General features: G+C 46.5%; 1 protein-coding gene across 1 annotated transcript in view; it reads right to left on the reverse strand.

Annotated features, from left to right (window-relative positions):
* NDUFB5 (NADH:ubiquinone oxidoreductase subunit B5) overlaps positions 1–17,013 on the reverse strand; it is a 140,204-nt gene that overhangs the window by 90,048 nt on the left and 33,143 nt on the right. The window contains exon 2 of the mRNA XM_069618678.1: positions 2,261–2,346. Coding sequence (XP_069474779.1) covers positions 2,261–2,346 — 86 coding nt within the window. The remainder of the gene's footprint in view (positions 1–2,260; positions 2,347–17,013) is intronic.

A 17,013-nucleotide genomic window follows, 5' to 3' on the forward strand; every position in this document is an offset into this window, starting at 1 on the left:
AAGATTGTGGGAGAAATTGAAAAAGTGGAACTGCCCGGCTGAAATATTACAACCTATCAGAGCGCTCCACAATAACACCAGGATACAAGTCTGTTTAAACCACCAAGGGCTTCTATCAGAAGAGATGACCACAAATCGAGGGGTAAAACAAGGCTGCCCACTGGCCCCGGCTCTCTTCGTGGCTTACTTGGGCGACTAAAGAAAAACGGAGGCAAAAGTCTGAGCCTTTCCCCCGCAAGTGGGCCCGGTCAAAATATCTAGGATTCTATATGCAGACGTCATTATCCTTCACGACCAAACCGTCATCGGCCTACAGAGACAACTTACTAACTTTGCCAAATATATCACAGAAAACCATCTAGAAATGAACAAATCGAAACCAAAATACTATCGATTGGAAAAGGAAGAAGCAAAGCAGACGACTTTGTCTGCCATCTGGAAGGCCAATGCATCGAGAAGGTTATAGACTTCAAATACCTGGGCATCATAGCGCCATGCAAAACTACCTGCAAAATAAAACTAGGATCCTAATATCTCAGGCTAAAGCCATCGACAAGAAGTTTGGTCGCTTCTCTTTAACACCATTCAGACTTTTACAAAGCCAAGGTCGTTCCATCACTTGTATATGGCGTGGAAGCCATGCCAGGGCTACCCAAGAAGATCTGGCTAACGCTTGAAAGTAACTTCTGGCGAAAAGTGTTGAACCTACCGACCTCAACGCCTATGGCTTTAATAAGCTGCGAACTGAGTCACTACAATCGGTGGTCGAAAGAAACTCAGTGATGCTGTTCAGGAACTGTTGGAAAACAGCCCCAAGCTACTGGCAGCAATTAAAAACGAGTTGACAGTCCTAAACCACTGATCTTCTGACCAAGTAGCTAATCTAGAAATTATCCAATGCTGCAAACAAGATCCGATTGAGAATCAGACCAGGATCCATAAAAAAAATGAATGAACTGGACTGGATCAAAACCTGCGAGCAAGCAGCAACTTACAAAATGACCTTGCAATTTCCGTATGTGCCCCAGAAACTACACACACTACAACCTTTTGTGGGCAAATATCCCAACCGAAAGTTGAGGAACACCTTTATAAGAGCTCACCTTAATCTGCTGCACACCAATGAAATTCTTGCCATTCGTGGGCAGTCGACAAATAAATGCAGATTCTGCAAAAACCTCAACGAGGTCGAGACGAGGCATCGTCTTCTATCATGTCCAGGAGTGGAAAACATCAGGCAAGCTTATCTGAATCCTATCCTGGCCTCTGCATACATCTTTGCCGAAGACGTCTGGTGGTCAAGACTAATCGGAGGACACAAAACAGCGTGGGTAACGGCCACAGCAAAAATAATGGACTTAATCCTGGCCTCGGCTGCCAAAGAAAAGTAGACAAAAGCACAGTAGAGAAATGTAAAAAGGAACAATTCTTGTAAAAACCTTGAGGGTTAACCATGTATAAAAAAAGAAATTTAAATTTTAAAAAAAGTGCAAAAGAGGTGTGGTTTAGGATGGGAAGATCTCAGATTTCACTTACTAATGGCCATTTATTGGCGGAAACAACCAAACACCACCTACAGATGACATTATCATCCTCATGTCATCTCCATTGAAACCATTACAGACCTTCATTCTCATCTCCACTTTAGAGCTCTTATTTAATGACAATAGTTTTGGCTTAAAGGTAGTGCTTTCAGTGCCACTAAATAGCCAAAACTAACGAGGAAGCAAGAAGCTAACGAGAGGGTGGGCAATTGGCAGCAAGGGATCTGACAGCAGAAGAGGAAACAGTGAGCAGCAGATCAGAGTCAGACGCAGGGTGGGAAGTAGACTGTAGTGTTTTACATTTTACAGCAGAAGGCTCAGAGTAGAAAGGGAATCCGCAAAGCTAGTATTATTTAAAAAAGTAATAGTGGAAGTAAAGTGAGAAAAATATCCCTTTGCTACATTAGAACTGAGCGAAACGAATATGAAAAATGTCCCGGGTTTCTAGAAACTACTCGAGCATGCTGTGTGTCCAGTTTTGATCAGTACGCTCAATCCGGACTATAGTGCAGGTGAGACAAAGGAAGGGAGAAGGCTTTGGTAACAGCTGCCAAATCTTTAGGTGCCATTCGCTGACCACACACTTGCCTGCCATATGCAAGTGTCTGCATTTGTAACAAATGTCACCAATACAATAAACTGTACTTTGAATTGGTTTAAGGTAGCAAAGAAAGTCCTATCAAAGAAAGGTTAAGCAAAACAGGACTATCTCATACCAGCAAATTCAGAAATCTTTTGTCGTAGAATTCTGCCGCTCGCACGACAAATAGTCTCTTCCCATGACTCTCGTGTCGAACTGGGGCTGCAAAATTAAAAGAACAAACGCAATAAGAAGCATTAGCAATCACATCAGTGGATCATATGAAGCGTCACACACAGGAGAACTCTCATGGATGGCATTAGGCCATGTGATCAAAGCAAGTAAACATCTTACAATGAGGAAACTTGCACACACACATTTAGTAACTCCTTTAATAGAGGCCTGTAGGCAGGATAAACTAAAGCCGCCACCAATAGCTTTCTTCCCCAACCACCAACTGCCAAACTCCCCGCTCCCAACGTTCCATGCCAGTATTCTATGGAATCACGCCATGGAACAGTGAATCACAACACATATCCACTTCAACAATACAGAAGAATAATAACAGCTGGTACGTACATTTTACAAAAAGATCTAAATCGTAAACATTCTTTGAACTTGCTTGGACAACCAACTTTGTGCCCAAGATGATCACTTGTACCTTGTCTATTCTCACACGCCTCTTCTTCATCATTTTGCATTGCTGCTCACTCACCCTTGCAACACAGTCATCACGCCATTCACCTTCAACCACACCAGGCTCACCCACACACCCTGGCGAGCTCAATCCATTCAGTCCTCAATTATCGCTTCCTTGCTGCTATGCTCATCTTCATCCAGTCCCACACTCCTATGCAAATTTGATAATTCTTTCCTTGTTCCACCACCTATTCTTGCCCAGATTGGCAGCAATGCAACTTCATCAGGTTCGAAATACTTAGAGTTTCCCTCGATCACTGTAAAAGGTTTTTAGGATCCCTGTAAACGTCATACCCCTTCTGTTCTGCCTCCAACAGTGAAAATATTTCAATGAATTCCCTTTTCCATATTTTCTCCTTAGCTACCTGGTCAATGTTCAAAGCTAATGATCTTTTGAACTTGTTCTGCATTTCCTGCTCCATCTTCAATTATTGCTGGAATTAAAGACTGAATCCCTACGCTCACCTCTAGGGGTGTGCTGTTGATAAATCGCTTGTGGTGGCCCCAGTTGTATTGCCTGCGTTCTGTACTGCAGGTGCTAACCCCGTGCCCCCATTTGTGGCTGGCCCCCCGTTCGGGTTGCTTATTAATACTGTGAGTGCGATTGCCATGCTTCCTTCTATAGCAGGTTCCTTGGCCGGGATGCTGAGGGTGTTGGTGTGTTCCCCCAACCATGCTTGCAAATGGCCACTTATGGGTGCCCCATTCTTTTCTTGCTGCCCTAAGACACTCCGTTTTTCCTCTAATTGTCATACATTTTTCCAGGTCATCAAATTTTGAATTTACCATTACTTCTTCCCGTGCCATATTTACACTTGCAAACATTTCCATGAATGCAGTCATATCCTTTTCATGTTTACAATCATTTTTCTTTTTCAGTCCTTCCACGTTGCTTCTTTTGCTGTGGTTGGCTTCTCCCACGTTCGCCTTTTTCTTTGGGGGCTCGCTTCGTTCGCCTTTTTCTTTGGGGGCTCGCTTTTGTCCAGATCCACGATGTCGTCCTCCTCAGAGACCTCGTCCAACCTCTTGCGCACCCATGCCCAGCCATGTATTTTTTCCTGCTGCTGCAGCCCACTCCACCAGTTTACTTCCGTGTTTTTCTGCTGCTGTGGTGCTTTTCCACTTGCCATGTTACTATATTATTTGAATTACCCATTTGTGCCCCTCTGCCTGGTGTTGTCCATGTGACTTTTTGTTACCTTCTTTAGTCGCTGTGCTTCAACGTGCTTTCCGTTCTGAAACAGCCCCTTGAAAATGAGTCGGACGTTTCCACTTGGTTATGCCTCGTTAAAGCTTTGCTCCGAGTTCTAGTGTGTGCGAGAGCTCTTCATATGAAAATGCCCCTTGTATGTTAAAAAAATCAAAGCAGCAAGGATACACTCACTGCGGGACTAGAATTCAGGTCTCCCCGTTCCAAGTCCCAGCACTTACCACGTGTGCCACGGGTCCCTCGGCTTCTTTGCTGAGGCGGTTTGTAAAACGCTGGGTTAACCTAAATCACTACACGGTTCCCTAGGAACATCTTCTCGTGATTGCCGTGTGTCGATTTTCCCCTTTTGCACGCTTGTGGGTCCCGATGCGTTACTACTTCTTGATTACCGAATGCGTGGGCGGACCCACGCAGGCGCTTCCCCATCCAATAGGATGATGTGCACCAACCCACCAATCAACACATAGCCCACAAACTCACAACTCCTCCCACCGCCCCGTCTGTCTCACAAAATACAACCTCACACTGCTCCTCCTCCTGCCTCTCACCCAGTCACCTCCCAGCAAAGCCTTCCCACTCATCTCAGCCACACCCAGCGCAGACAACCGAACCCTCATCAATTCTCTCTCCACAACATGTCTCTCACACCTAAGCAGAAAATGTCCCACAGTCTCAGGCACCCCACACACTGCACAGTCCCTTGACTCACGCTTCCCCACTCGATGCAGACAGTCATTCAGCCCCACATGCCCTATCCTCAACCGATTCAGCATCACCTCCTCCGCCCTCCTCCATTCCAGACTTCCCGCGTCCACCTTCACCGACACTTTCCCACGGACACCAAACATCCACCTGCCCTTCACCCCACTCACCCACCTCTCCTGCCACTCATCCATGACCCGTCTCACCACCACAGCCTTCACCTCATCCACACTCAAAGGCAACCTCACATCAACCGTTCCCCTCCTCATACCTTCACCCGCCGCCAGATCCACCAACTCATTACCCAAAATGCCACTGTGACTGGGGACCCACGCCAACTCCAAATCCATTCCCCCCACGCACACACCGATCAATCTTCCTCCTGATGTCCAAAATCACATCCTTCCCATCAACATCCCCTGCCACAATCACCTGCAACCCACTTAATGAATCCGAGAACACCACCACCTTCTCATACCCCAACTCGCACACCCTATCAATCGCCAATGCAATTGCCACCAACTCAGCCGTACAAATAGACACATCATTCGTCAGACGCCCCACTTTATACTCCCCAGTGCTTTCCAAATAATACGCCATACCCACTCTCCCAGACACAGGATCTTTTGAACCATCCGTGAACACCTTACATCCTTCCTTCCCTGCCACATACGCCTGACCCAAAGCCTTGATCTCACCCCGCAAACCCCGCTTCTTCGACACCACACTCGCCAACTCTAAACACACCTTTGGAGACCCCATCATCCACATCGGCCATCTCACCAAATCTGTACCCATCACAGCCAACAACTCGCCTACACCCCACTTCACCCCCTTCTCCCACATATCAAACCCCAAAGTGCCCCCTTCCTCCTCCACCGGTCCCTATAATAGTCAAACCTCCAATTATACTTCAAACATTTGCGCACCGGATGAGCCACACTCTTCACACTGCACTTCACCCACCACCTCATATTCAACGCATCCCTCCTCAACCCCAACGGCATCTCCCCCACAAGCACCTGTACCGCATTCACTGGCGAGGACCTCATCACACCCGAACACACCCTCAATGCCCTCGCCTGTAACCTATCCAACCGCAACTTCTGACTCGCTGTGAAACCCACTGCCACCCGACATCCAAAATCCATCACACTCAAAATCAACCCCTTATACAACATTCGTAAACACTTCTGCTGCGCACCCCACTCTTTCCCAGACGCCGCCCGCAACAAATTCAACCTACATTTACACTTATCCACCACACCATCCACCTGCACATTCCAGTTCAACTTCCTATCCAAAATCACCCCAAGTACCGAAACTCTTCTACGCTCTTTACCCTCACACCTTTCAAAACCAAGTCCAACTCCTGCTGCACCCTTCTCCTCGAGAAGACCATACTCACACTTTTATCCACAGACACCGAAAAGCCCCATTTCTAACACCACTCCTCCATACGCCGATGCGTTACTCGGCTCTGCAATTGACTAAGTTCTTAAAGGCAGGCCGCTACGTCAGCTGGAGGCGGTATCTTAGCAACCCTGATCAGGGTTTTCCATTATGTTCTTTTCACCTGTGCCTTTATATCAAGCTGACAACTTTTCTTTCGAGCCTCCGGATGCAGCAGCATCGCTCCATGGTATCTCGAGGATGCTTTCCCCTGCCTTGGCTCCCCTACGCTGACCTCGGGTAAGTGTCGCTTGAAAACCCTTTATTTTTGTTGTTGACTGTGTTGCATGTCACCCCTGTTGGGAGACATGGTATCTCCCAGTGTCTGCTGTCTTGGTCACATGGGGAATCATGTGACCAAGTTAATAAAAAGAACGAGCCGCTTCCGGCTCGTCAGTCGATGTGATCCTGATTCCTGTGCCTTCATGCACCATGCTGCTGCCGCGCAGTTGGCCGTGGGCCCACCACTTGGCCTGGCATGAAGATGGTGCCCCTGCAGGGCAACACCGTCTATGGTGACTGATGAAGCCGTGTGAGCAGGGCGAGGGTGGAGCCCCGGCCTGGGTGCCTCCAGGACCCGGGCGTCTGCAGGTATGGTGTTCTGTGCTGCGGAGCCCACGGGGTGCCCCTCACGGCCTGCTTGATGGTAATATCGCATCCGGTGATCTGGATGCAGGAGGGTGCCCCTCTGGTCCGCCCAAGCGCATGGATGCGTATTGGGCCGGGCCTGGTGATCCAGGCCCCCAACAGACTACACCGGGTAAGGAGAATCTCACGGTCCTCCGATTCCGCTTGGTCCTCATTTTCTTTTTGTCCACTGTAGCTACACCGAGCAGGGTGAATCTCCCTGTGTGCAGCAGAGTCTTCGGCAAAAAAACTGGCTGCACTTTCTCTTCAAATTCGCCAACTCCGCCATCAAAGTGAAATGCTTTCCGGCGGGCTCGCACCTGGCCCAGTGCACGAAACACCAAGCGTTGACCGGAGCAAAGGCAAAGCTCACGGAAAATAGCTGGTCAATGCCAAAAAGTGAGTCTTCTACGTCTGCATAATGACTAATAGTGCTCCGTGCGGAGTACCAAAGAGAACTGGTTTCTTAGTGCCAGGCCTCTGCTTATATTAGTTTTTGCAGTGCCTGCAGGCATGCATGATTCCAGTGGCTTCCTGCCCTATGGCCGCTGGTGAAGATGACCATTCACACCTAGGTGTGGCCTTGTACCTCCTTTCCTGCCCTACACCATGCCCCCGATGGGTCCCCCATTGTTGCATCCCACCCCTCCCTGCAGTGTGGTAAGTGTTTGGGGGGGGGGGGGGTGAGTCAGGAACAGCAGCACCAAGCTGCCTCCTCCTTCCTGCAAGGCTGCCTGACATGGCCTTGCCAGGTACTGCTCCATTGGCCTAACCCACCCCCGATTATTCCCCTGTGCCCTTGATCTCAAGGTCTGCGGCACATGGCCACAATCACTTTCCTGGAAGGCTGTAAATGGGATCCAGGCAATCAGAGCTCCTTGTTTTCTTTACTATGCCACAACCACTTCCTCTTTCAGCAATGAGTACCCTTTCCTGTGTCCCTGGTGGCAGGAGTGTGGGGAGGAGACCAGGCTGTTTTCCTTGTTCAGCCTTTTGATGGTTTGCTATTTCCGTTTTGTCATGCATCTTCATGAAGTTATACTGCCTTATGAATCCATGCATTGCCTTGCTATATGTGTCTTGTTAACTCCTTGCCAAGCTGCTCAACATTCGACCTTATACTATACTGCTCCTAGGTTGACTCACTGCCATTCTGCCGCCCGGGATTTGTTCCCCAGTGCCATTGCAATTTTGCTTATGTGTGCCCTAAGCAAAAAGTCCTCTGCAGAACTGGTTCCTAGATATCACAACTTGACCTTGTATCATGCCGAGTTGTACATTTCCCATGATATTTGCACCATGATTTTAATATTTATTGTTCAGCTACTATAGCTTCAGCTTGTCCGACTAGCTCTCTGGGCAGCACCGATCATTGGATCCTGACCCTACATAACATTTCTTGAGCCGAGCATTCCAACTTCCAATATCAATCGCTAAATTGTTTTAAAGATCCCTTTTTAAAAAAAATATTCCTTGAATGATAACCTAGAGATTCATTATAGTAGCTGTTTCCAAATGGAAGGCCAACAACAACAAAACAAAAAAAAAGCCTGAAAGGCATTTCTGCCTGATCTAGCCACACCCCTTAACACGCCTCCTCCAACACCCTTTTTTTTCTGACAAAAATCGACAGTACCACTACTTTCTTTTCCCCACTTCGACCAGTGACTGGGGTGAATCCCTGGTATCCACCCAGCCCCCCGCCCCTCATCCCGTGTAGAAACTAAGTGAGATGCCGTTCGCCCAAGGCAATCGTGGGTCTCTGAATGTCTGGTGACCAGCTGATTCAGCAGAGAGCGGGCGAAGCGGAACACAGTTGGCAGCTAAGAAGTTCTGCGGAGCCACTGGCAGTGCAGTCTTGAAGGTAGAGTCGGACTGTGGCAGCCCATGGTAGTGATCTGGGAGCTGTGGTGCCTTCTGAGAATGCAGGAAAGACCGGAAGGAACCCCCGTGCATGAGCAGATTGGGATGCCTGTGCCTGGATTGCAGAACAGCGAGTAAGGGTCAGGAGTGGCAGTAGATGGGCAATGTGAGGGGCACGAAGTGGAGAGAGAAAGGAGGTAGAGGGAGGGGGGCTGAATCAGATCGGATTATAGACACGTGAAGAGACCGTTTCAGTTATGGGCAGAGTTATCAAGTTGGGGCAGCAGAGGGTACACCAGTCCTACCCCATAGTGCCCGCAATTCTGCAACGTTCTACCCAGATTATAACCCAATTATAGAGAGTCTTCAGATGTGCCCCGTGGGGTATGGAAGGCTATGAGAAAGACAGGTTACAGTTTCAAGCAACAGGTCAGAAAGGCGCCAAGTATGTGTGGCAGGGGTCAAGTCCTACAAATTAAAGTGGGGGGGAGAAAACAAACTGAATGGAATGTTACGTCGCCAGAAATTAACATATCAAGGTGAAATATTCACAATTAAATTGGCTTTGCATAACCACCCAAATTGCACAGAACGAATGGCATTTGTCTTTCATAAAATCAACACACAAAACCAAGAGGATATTTTCTTCCGATATGATTTCTGAAAACGTTAAAAAGGTGTGCATGTTTTAAATTCCAAGAACCAATACAAATGTTTTACCTGAATCTTGCAGTACCAAAATGGGACATTTCACTTTTGGTATATTATTTTTCATCAGGTTATATAGTGCAATGGTTAAGTGTCTGGCCGGCAAACTTGACGACTGCGGTTCGATCCTTGAGGTCAGCTTAAATGTTCCTCATTTTAGCTGTAGGAGGGGGGGGGGACCGAGTCCACCCTCTCAAAAAAATGGGTGGACTCCGTCCGCTGCGTGTACCCTCGACTTGAGCCCTGAGTCAGGAGACACGGAAGTCACACGAATGCCCGATGTGTAAGCCCAATAGAAGTGGAAAGCTGATCAGGGGGCCAGGATGAAGAGGAACATTCAGGGACCTAAGAAGAGAAGCACTGGGCAGAGGTCGCAAAGAGGGAGAACATAGTGGATATACTTTCTCAGATTAATTAAGGCCCTGCAGTCAGATATAAAGTTGTCATTTGATGAAATGAAAGATCCAATGTCAAAAGACGAAGATGATGTTGAATGGACGAGAACAATCAGCTGATCTCCAGATAAGATCTGAGGCCGGCTGACGGACCTCGAGATAAGAGGCAGATCTAGCAGTGAAATTGAACACAAAAATACAGAAGCTGCAACCTCAGAATACTGGGGCTAAGGGAGAAGGGGTGTGAAACCCCCGCAATGTGGAAAGGGTCAAGGAACTGATAACATAGTTTTCAAAGATCAGGGGGGAAACGGTGGATGGATCTGGTTATCGCTCATTTCCACTGACAAAATTCCTGAGAACTTGTTGGAGGGAACTATGGAAGAAGAGTAAACGCAAGGTATGTGATAATGATTACATCCCTATCTGGCTGAATCCAGGTATTTTGCTAAATGGGAAGCCGATATTGTGGTTGAACTGGCTTCTCAGTGGTGTACCATGGCTGAGTGATCTGATTGAAGACGGCAAATGGATCAGCTATAGAAGACTTGCACAAATTAAAGATCTCGGAGACTGTACAATGGGTGAATACAGAAAATTGAGAGGTTTGCTGCAGAACCAAGGAACTGTTAATGGCGGTGGTTGGCAGTTATGGCTACCTGAATATAAGGCATTAGGTGGTATGGCGTCCAAGGTATATAGAAATCTGGGCCACCAGTACACGCCACCAGAGGGATTGTTAAGTGGTCCGAGATCCTTGGCTCTATAATGACTGTGGAGAGGTGGAGGTATCTTTGTAAAAACGTGACTCTGACTTCCATTAATCTTGGAGAACAATGCCGCCAAATCAAAATTCTTAATAGAGTGTTTTGGACTCCCCAAAGACTTTATTGCGAGAGGGATTATTGCGAGAGGGATGATTGACTCAGAGGCTTGTTGGAGGTGTAAGCATGTCGTCGGCTCCTTTGAGCACTTGATCTGGGACCGTTATGAACTGAGGACATTTTGGAGGAAGGTCACTGAGAAGATTAATGAGGTTCAATTGCTGCAAGAGGATTTTGATTACAACACTATCATCTTGGGTGAGGATGATGACGAACTCAATTATCCACAGAAATGCTGTTTTTTTAGGGCTGCAAATTCTGCAAAAAAAATGGAAATGTGAGGAGAGGCCAGCCTATTCAGAATGGGTGGAGGACTTGAGGCAGGTTGCCAGGATTTAGAAGGGGATACTTTGCAGAACCAAAAAAATGAAATTGTTTGATGAAATGTGGGGTGGGTTTTTGGGAGGCATGTGATAATAAGTTGGTCTGTTTTGCATTTTTAATTCTGTGAAGGTTGGGGATGGTTTGGGGGGTGTGGATGCTTTGCGTTGAATTCTACAATTACAATGCTAGTAAGTTTGATGTTTGTATGTTTTCTGTAAATTTCAATAAAAAATTTAAAATTTTTAAAAAAGATCAGGGGGGAAAGGAAATCTCGCTGGACTGGGCTCACAGTTGCGGGCGGCAATCAAAGACGCCCGCTCCATTGTGGCCAAGAGTCATTACAGGGAGAAGATGGCATTTATTATGAAGGCTTGATCAGTGGCCAACAGAGTATGAAGGGGCGAGGATCTGAATCTTCCAAGTCCATTCCCAAAAAAAAAAAAAAAAAAAAAAAAAGTGTAAAGCTTGTTGCCGTGTAGCTCTCGTATCACAGAATCAAAGTATAGATGAGAATACACCTTTTCGAAGCCAGCAACAAGGAATTTCTGATTATGAAAGCAGGAGTTGGGTCAGGCTCTTACAAACATCTTTCAGAAACTCACAAGGGAAAGACAGTGCTTGAAAACGGAGAAAGGGGCAAGGCATTACTGTGCAGCCAATAGAGAAGGAAGTAAGATGGCGACGCTAGAAAAATTTAGAAGGCTGAATGCACCATCTGCAGGGACCAGCTGGAGAGTACGGATCAAGCTTTACATTTTACGATTTAATTCTGGGAATGAGAGGATAATGTTCTCTGGTGATACTCGAGTCTTCTCCCTCTGCACCGTCTGGGGACCATGTGCCAAGCCATGCAGTCTAATAATCCCCATCTTCTACTGCACGCCAGCCTAGCTCAGCCAACTGTGGACCCCGTGCTCGGCCAACTGTGGACACCGTTTTATCTTGCGTCACCTGACGCTCTCCTCCAATGCATGACCCTCCACTGCCACCTTGTGACAAGGCCTCGCCTACCACTGTATTCTGTCCTCACTGCCTCCAGTAAGCTACACAGGTTCCCCCCACACCTCAAAGCATGTGCTGCCTGAAGAGTTTGTGCAAAAGCTTGATGCAGGGATTCCAGGTTTGTGTGTAGCGTCGCAACACACTGCTAACCATTGTTATAGGCCAGGCCCGCACACCACTACCATGTCTGACAACGAAACGTCCTCTTTCTGAAACCAAGTCACTTATGTGAGGCCTGCACCCTCCATGAACGTAGACACATTCAGTCTGGGTACGTCTGCCATTGGACATGACAGACACCACCAGGTTACACGGCAGGTGGGTGACATAGATGCACGATTTCGAAGTACATAGACACATTTACCTCACAAGATGACAGGTGCAAGAAATGTCCATCAACACTATCAGTGGGCCTATTAATCAGAGACCTACTTTGTTAGAAGCCAGGTAACAATTGACACTTTTGCTGACCTGAAAAAGTTTCAATTAGTACATCGCCCAACACAAAAACATTGATTGTGAGCACCATAGTCCACACTAGTATGCGAATGAAAGAAGATGGACAATATCATGCAGCTACCGTTATTCCAACGGGAAAGCTCTGAAGTCCAAAGTAATTGAGCGCTGAGAATCATCAACCATCTGTAAAAATCTACAAAACCCTCACGCATTAAATGGGATAGCATTAGCCATTGCGCATACTGCCATGGTGATTGACATACAAGCGGAAGCCATGGACACATTAAGCATTGCACTGTCAACCTTAGATCAGATGGCGACAACACTATAACATGCCAAGAACTGGAACATACTATTGATGTGGGTACGATTTTCCACATGAAGGCACATGTCCTGAAGTAGAAAAATTGCATATGGTTAGGAGAATGACTTCAGGTCCATGTGTCGACCCTCCTGAACCACCACGTCAACATCAAGGGAGATACCCCTGTCACAAACATACAAAACATACACAACATACTCTGACAATTCGCTAGATGTCGGCACTTTTCTGCTGAGGAGGAGCCCTTTCCCCATGAGGCCAGGGAGGTGAGGGCGCAACCAGATAGTCCCCCTAGGGGCAGTATATTGCGGGAGGATTGCAACAGGAGGGACTCCCACTCTGGGGATACTGGTGGCCATCTAGGGTACAGCATCCCCACATAGTCAAGCCTCTCCTTTTGCTAACCTTTTCAAAGACAGTAGACCTATGTACTGTTATAAGGCAGGGTACCACAAGTTTCTTGAAAGTACTGAGAAGTACAACACAACCGGAGCGTAGGTTATCGAAAGACTAGGACGAGTTGGCCCCACGGAGCAATCAAGATAAAACCTTACAATCGACCCAGACACTGCTGGCAACATTGTATAAAAATGAACTAAACACTTAGTCTCAGGCAGCTGTGGAAGATTGCAGGTGTGCTGCGCACCAAACGTGGGAGATTCAAACCTGCGTCGCTGACCTGGAGGGAGAGAGCTCCAAGGACGCCGACAGTCCACTGCGTCCGATGATCGGAAGGTCTGCAGGAGCAGGCCGGTGCACAGCAGTGTTGAGAGGAAAGGAACACAGACAGCAGCCGGGAACGCCGTTGCACAGCCACAGGGAAAGTAAGACACCGGAGAAGCCAAACCAAAGGCCTGCCATCTCAGGAAGTCCAGACGATGTGCCAAAACGCCCAACATGCTAAAAGGGTGGCAGGAGAACTGGGGGAGAAACAGAGTGGCTCACAGAGAAAGCATGTGCAGTTTTCCCTAGACCCCTTTACAATCATAATGCTTAGTGGGCGGCAGGGGCAGAAAGCCTACAAATCTTCTCACTGTAGTGGTAGAACGAAGCCAGTTGACTACAAGGAAAGGGTGAAGAACCTCATGCACCATAAAGAGAACCTGAGAGGAAGTCTCCCTCATGACCGTAGTGGAGATAAGCCCACTGACAGCCAGAGAAGGGCCAGGGACCATAAACAAAATATAGAGTCATCTTCCTCGTGGCAGTACTTGGCAGGGAAGTGAACTAAGTGGGCCACTGCAAAGAAGAGGAGAAACCAGGGTCTAGGACCTAAATCAATACAAGTCATCTTCCTTGTGGCAGGAACTGAACCAAGTTGGCCAGATCAATGAAGAGAAGCCATGGTCGTGGAACCTTCTAACACTTAAAATTGGGTGCTGTAGGTGTTAAGCCTAATGAAAAGACCATGGGAAAGGAGTCATCCCCCTGGTTCTAAAGAACATATAACAAGATACCAGGAGAAGGGTAGGGAGCCATTCCCCCCGACAATGTTCAACACGAGATCGTTCTAAGATTTGGGAACTGTTTCAACAAACCAGGAACCATAACACAGGAGAAGGGAGCGATTCTCCTCGGACCAGAACAGCGCTTCTTTATTCTTTAGTTTCTAGTAGAAGGTACAGAAGTGAGGCTTTCTTGACAAAAGTGTCCAGCATCCTGTGAGTTCACCTCTTTAGTTGAGGCAGGGTACCCCACCTTAGGAATAGGGATACATGGGTTTTCTTTCCTATTCAATAAAAGTCTTTAGCCTCAAACATGCCACCTTTCAGCCTCCTTCTGCACCCTTACACTACTCGCGCAGGGACAAAAAAAACAAAGACGCTAGCCCTATCAAAGGACAGGAAAATCACGACAATGCCACCATTTAACACAGAAGCATACTGTGGCTTTTCATAAACACGCCCTTGAAATCATAGTAGAAATAGGTGCTGCAGTCAGCATTATAGGTGAAGCCGATTATGCTGACATGCCCCAACAGCCAAAGCTCTGCTCATCAGAAGTAGACAGCTTTCTTTATGAATAATAAAAGCTCTATGCAAGGGGATGCTCAGATTAAAATCAAAACACCCAGAATACAGTTGCACGTCAAAGCAGAAGCTCACAGTGGCTGCATCCTCACTGTAAAAATCAGCTGTTTCAGTCGGGTCGAGCCCATTTTCTACATAGTATATTCGGTTCCATGTAATTTCCCCCCGCAAAAAAAAAGATCACCTGGCAAAAAAAAGTCACCAAAATAATTTCTGTTTTTTGCTGGGACATTATTACATTGAACATGCAAGGAACACCCCCAAATACTCCCCCATCCCCTCCCCCCAAGGTGAGCAGAGGACACCCCTACAACACCCGCTCCCTTTGACCCCATACATAATGTCGCCACAACCTTTTCCCGTCGACATTATGTATGGGGACAATGTTACCCGATACCGTTTATTTTTTAAAATATTTCTTATTACGTTTATACAAACTTTTTGAAATATAAAAACTCACCACATTTACTTATTCTACTTCTGTCCTTAAAAAAGTGGTCTTTTACTTATTTATAACTGCATCAAAAGACACTTTACTCGATGAGGACACGATTTTTATCGCTTAAGTCCTGTACACTGTACATCAGATCTCCGTCCCTACATCCGGAGGATCCTCTCTATTAATGTAGGCTGATGTCGACTCCAGTTGAATTTGTAGTTGCTCCAGAAATCTCATTGCAATCCTCAGCGTTTTGCTTTCACCGATGTGCATTTGTTTCCACCATTCTTCAGAATTATAAGTCTGGAATTGTTTCATCTCCCTCCCTAGGCAGTTCTCACGTTGGTTTCTTAATTCGGTGCAGCACAGAAAGATGTTTTAAGTTTTCTTCTCCCTTTGCACAGAATCTACACATTAAATTTTCTGATGGAATCAACCGTCGATTTCTCAAAATGTCCTTTGTTTCGAAGATGTTCAAGCGGAACTAAGTCTTCTTAAGCGCTTATAGGGTGAAATAATCAAATATTTCGGGAGCCGTTTTTTTTGCTTCCGTGGGTAAGTTTTGCATGGATTTTTGGGATGATCTTTTCTCTCCAATTTCGATCCAGTCAGGATCTAGTAATTTTCTTTTCACCAACTCTGGGTTGTACCATAATGTTAGTTCATCTGACCCCAGTTGATTTAATATCTCTTTGCATTGTTGTTTCCATTCACTTAAAGCAGATTTTCTTTGCAGCTTCCTTTCCATCAGGATTTTGAGAGGTGGCAGATTTGCCTCTGCATATGTTTTTCTGAACAACGCTAGTTTGTTCCATGTGATTCTCGCGTTCAGAGAGGAAATCCCCACTTTGTATAGAACACAGGCAGGCGTGCTATGGGGGATCTGAAGAATTCTCTTCCAAAAAAAACCTTCACAACGTGACCATATCTTGTGGTCACGACCGAACGTATTCCCTGCTCCATAGGTTAGAATTGGAGTGACTTTGCTTTGGTAGAATTTTCTCACCGGCTCACACGAGAATGTTCCGTATTTTTTTAGCATTATACCTTGGGAAGTCCATTGTTTACAGCTGTTTAGGAGTTTTTTCATCATATGTTCATCATTTATGCTGGAATTGATGATTTTACCCAAGTATCTTGTGTACGGCACTTTATTCAGTTTCTTCCTCCCCAGGGACCAACTTGATCTGAACTTGTTTGACTTCCTTCCTCTTTTGCTTTCCAGAAGTAGGATTTCCGATTTAGCCACATTAATCTCCAATCCGAGGTCTTCTGTGTAGTTCCTTAATGCCGTCAGTTTTCGTTGTAGGCCGATAGGTGTGCGATCTAAGATAACCATGTCAACTGCGTACAAGATATGATGTAACTGAACTCCATTCACAAGCGGTGGCAATTACATCACGTTTTCAAGCGCTGTTCCTACTTCCGATATATAGAAGTTGAACAGGGTGGCTCCCAATGGGCACCCCTGTTTCACACCTCTTAGTTGGTATAGGGTTTGTTAAATTTCCTTCACTGTCTAGACGTACTTGGATGTAGGTATCAGAGTAAAGTTCTTTAATGGCGTGGATTAGACTCTCGTTGCACCCACTTTCCTTGAGTTTATGCCAAAGTGTTTCTCTGTCAACTCCATCAAATGCATTTGCCATATCAATAAATGCTAGGTAGATTTTTTGGCCTGCTCTGACGGCTTCGATTTTCATCAAATTCAAGATAAGGAGATTTACGCTGCAACCTACTCCTTTGACGAACCCGGACTGGCGTTCGTCGTAG

The sequence above is a fragment of the Ambystoma mexicanum genome, chromosome 10, assembly GCF_040938575.1.
Source record: "Ambystoma mexicanum isolate Mex_15411 chromosome 10, UKY_AmexF1_1, whole genome shotgun sequence".
Taxonomy (NCBI): domain Eukaryota; kingdom Metazoa; phylum Chordata; class Amphibia; order Caudata; family Ambystomatidae; genus Ambystoma; species Ambystoma mexicanum.